The sequence below is a fragment of the Mandrillus leucophaeus genome, unplaced genomic scaffold (assembly GCF_000951045.1).
Source record: "Mandrillus leucophaeus isolate KB7577 unplaced genomic scaffold, Mleu.le_1.0 Scaffold848, whole genome shotgun sequence".
Lineage (NCBI taxonomy): Eukaryota > Metazoa > Chordata > Mammalia > Primates > Cercopithecidae > Mandrillus > Mandrillus leucophaeus.
Window position 1 is genome coordinate 758,252 of NW_012109230.1, and position 4,014 is coordinate 762,265.

General features: G+C 52.0%; 1 protein-coding gene across 9 annotated transcripts in view; it reads left to right on the forward strand.

Annotated features, from left to right (window-relative positions):
* Positions 1-4,014, forward strand: part of STRA6 (stimulated by retinoic acid 6) — a 30,953-nt gene that overhangs the window by 19,833 nt on the left and 7,106 nt on the right. For all 9 annotated transcript variants that reach the window (XM_011968552.1, XM_011968555.1, XM_011968556.1 and 6 more), the window contains exon 12: positions 958-1,120. In XM_011968552.1, the coding sequence (XP_011823942.1) occupies positions 958-1,120 (163 nt within the window). The remainder of the gene's footprint in view (positions 1-957; positions 1,121-4,014) is intronic.

Below are 4,014 nucleotides of genomic sequence, written 5' to 3' on the forward strand. Positions count from 1 at the left end.
ACCTCTACCTTCTATGCAGGAAGTGGAAATCTGAGAAGAGGACAATGATGGCCCAGTCACCTTCCCTCTTGTTAGACTTAGAAAAACTTCTGTGTCCAGTAGAAATCCTTGTTAGAAATGGGGACAATGGCAATCATCACAGAGGACTCGTCACTAGGGTTCCTATTAGGTTATTGAAGCAAATTCAAATTCAGCTTAAAGAAAAAGAAACTCATTTTCTATCACAACACTGCTTGGGTTCAACATAAATTCGAACACCAGGAGACTTGTCTTAAACATGGTTCCATACATTATAATATTATTTTACAATTAGACTTATTCTGTAAAAAAGAAGAAAAATTGTCTCTTGTGTACATGCTTTTATGGCCCTTTACTCCCTCCTGTTATTAACCAGGTGTAGTGGCACATGCCTGTAGTCCCAGCTATTTTGGAGGCTGAGGCAGGAGAATCGCCTGAACCAGGGAGATGGAGGTTACAGTGACCCAAGTTCGCACCACTGCACTCCAGCCTGGGCGACAGAGCAAGACCCTGTCTCAAAAAAAAAAAAAAAACCAAAAAAAAAAAAACCAAAAAGTTGTCCTACGGTATTATTTTTTATTCGTATTATTTGTATTGCATTGTTATTTTTTATTGAGGGTTTTTCCCCAAATATTTTTGATCTGTGCTTGATTGAATTGGTTGGTCATGGATGTGGAACCCACAGATATGCAGGGCTGACTGTATGTAGTTATGGTGCTTGAAGGCATGCCTTTGGCCTATTAGGCTATAATTGCACCTGTCTGTAATATCCTCATTTAGAGGCATGAGGACCCTGCTCTGAAGGGGCAGATAAGAACACTGATGGGCAATGGGCATGTGGCTGGAGCCTGTGTGCTGCCAGTTTCTTCCCCAAAGTCTCCCCTGTTAGTACAGAAAACCCTTTCCTGGGATGGGGCCCTCACTGTGGGACTCTTCCAGGTGGCCCTGCTGCTGCTGGTGGGCGTGGTACCCACCATCCAGAAGGTGAGGGCGGGGGTCACCACGGATGTCTCCTATATGCTGGCCGGCTTTGGGATCGTGCTCTCAGAGGACAAACAGGAGGTGGTGGAGCTGGTGAAGCACCATCTGTGGGCTCTGGAAGGTGAGGCCTCCAGGGAGCCCCTGAGGGCTGCAGTGGGGAATGAAAACAGGGAGACCCAAGGTCTATGCCCTAGTCGGCCATGGACACACTGGGGGCCCTTGGGCACATTCCTTTCCCTCTCTGGGTCTCAATTGCCTCATCTCCAAATTGAGGCAGTTGGCGCTTCCAGTTCTGAGCTTCCATGAATACTGAAGGGACATCTCAGCAGCTCCTGCCCCTTGCCTGCTTCTGTGGCACCTTCCCCCACCACCCCCAGTGTCTCTGACCAACTCTCCAGGAATGGAGATGAGGAAGGCCATGGGCTGGGTGAGATGAGGTGGGGAAGGAGGGAGGAGACGGTGATGGGGGACAGTGAGGATTCTGAGTGAATCCTCATGGCAGGGGGCTTGTGTTGGGCAGGGTGCAGGCTTTCTCTTCCTAACTCCCTGTCTTTTGGGGCCATATCCTTTCTCCTTCCCTCCTCTGACAATGAGCTCCTGAAGCAGGGAACCATCCCGGCCTTCACTTCTGTGGTCTGATGCCTCCTGCAGCCACCTACTTACTCTGCCTCCTGGGCACTCCCAACAGCCCTGTGGAGGGGACTGAGAAGTGTCCCCACTTGACACATGGGGAGGGATTTGCCTGAGGCCATCCAGCAGGGCAGAGTGCAGCCAAGAGAACGCAGGGCCCCTGAAGACTAGGCGGGGGCTCTCTCCATCACCTTGGGACAAAGCCCCGTGCTCAGGACTCAGGAGGCATGCACCTTCTGCTGACTTGGGGGCCCCAGGCTGGGACGGACAGGCCCCCAGCTTCTGAGGAGTAATGTGATGGTCAGAGCGTGGGCTGCCAGCATTGCAGGTGGAGGTGTGGCTGCTCCGCAGCTGTACCCGACCATTAACATCATCCTTATCCCACAGACCTGGGCGTGCTGGTCTTGGGGGGGCAGGGGAGTGGGCAGAGGTGCACGGAGTGACCGCTTCCTTCCCTGACCACCTCCACCATGTCCCTGAGCACCTCAGTTCCCATACTAGAGGTTGCCCTGGAACTGCTGCTGAGGCCCACAAACTGGACAGGTGACAAGCTCTGGGTGAGCTGAAAATGACTTCTGGGAGATTTTTCGAGCTGGTTGCAACCTGAGTCATAGGCAGGTGCAGACATGGTCCAGGTCAGTCCACAACCAATCTCAGACCCTTGCACACAGTGACCCTGTAGGTCACCATCATTGATCCCAGCTCACAGAGCAGGGCATTGAGGATCGAAGGCAAGAAGAGACACGTCCAGGGCAAAGGATTCTGCTTCCACTCATCACGCCTTATATTTTTAATTACATATTGCAGTTTCCAAGCTCAAAGGCTCCCACTTGGGATCTTCTTGAGCCAAAGAGAGCAGCATTTACTCTCTAAATTTGCAGATGAGGAATACTGCAGCCCAAGAGGATTAGAGATATGGGTTCAAACAATTCTCCCATCTCAGCCTCCCAAGTAGCTGGGATTATAGGTGCCCGCCACCAGGCCCCAAAGCCACCCCACAACCTGGGCTCCAGTGTCCCTTGGTCTGCCCTTTGGCTAGGGAGCTAATGTCTTCTGAGCTCAGAGCTTCTTTAGGACTGCCACCCAGAGCTTGGACCATAAGCCTGGCATCACTCACAGAGAGCTGAGGCTGAGTCAGGCAAACCAGATTATAATCTCTGTTCCATCACTTACAAGCTAAGTGACCTTGGGCAAAGTGCTTTACCTCTCCTGACCTCAATTTCCCCACCTGCAAAATGAGTGCTGGAGTGAAAAAGGAACACTTGCCCTTGAGGCCCTCAATCACATGAGGGAAGACAGATCTATCCCCCAAAGCAGGGCCCAGAAGAAGGCAGGCACAGGATCCCAGAGGTGGCAAAGAGCAGGAAGATTGTGTGAGTGCTGGGGTTTGGGGGCGCCCAAGTTGGGAACCAATGGAGGGAGAGAGAGGTAGGAGGTAGATGGATGGAGATCAAAGGCCAGGCCTGTGGCCATGGGGGCTGCTAACTTTCACCGCTGTGTTGGCCTGTACACTCACCAGGCCAGGCTCAGCAGGCGGGCTGTTCACCTCCTGGCAGCAAACGGTCCAGAATGTGCCCTTGCTGCAGCCCAGCTGGCTCCAGAAGGGGGCCACAGAGGCTGGAGCTATGCATTCGCAGTGCTTTCTCCCAATCTTGCTTCTGAGAAAAGTGTCCTTGCCAGGGCCCTGGAGGAGGGAGCTAGGGACCGGCAGAAGGGCCTAGGTGTCTGTAGCATCATTTTTAGTCCTGGCTGAATCTGGGAAGCACCCGGTGATTTTAACATTCCTGATGCTCAAACCCTGTGCCAGACCTACTGAATCGGAAACTCTCAGAGTGGGGCCCAGCCTGTATGATTGAACAGCCCTCCCAGTGATTTGTTTTTGTGTGTGTGTGTTTTTTTGTTTTTTTTTTGTTTGTTTTTTTTTGAGATAGAGTCGTGCTCTGTCGCCCAGGCTGGAGTACAGTGGCGCAATCTTGGCTCACTGCAACCTCCACCTCCTGGGTTCAAGCAATTCTCATGTCTTAGCCTCCTGAGTAGCTGGGATTACAGGCACATACCACCAGTCCCAGCTAATTTTTTTTTTTTTTTTGAAATAGAGTCTCACTCTGTCTCCCAGGCTGGAGTGCAGTGGCACAATCTCAGCTCACTGCAACCTCCGCCTCCTGGGTTCAAGTGATTCTCCCATCTCAGCCTCACGAGTAGCTGGGATTACAGGCGCCCGCCACCAGGCCCGGCTAATTTTTGTATTTTTAGTACCATATTGGTCAGGCTGGTCTCGAACTCCTGACCTCAGGTGATCCACCGCCTCAGCCTTCCAAAGTGCCAGGATTACAGTTCCAGTGATTCTCATGCAAGCAAAGTTTGAGCGCCACCGTAGCAGGCACC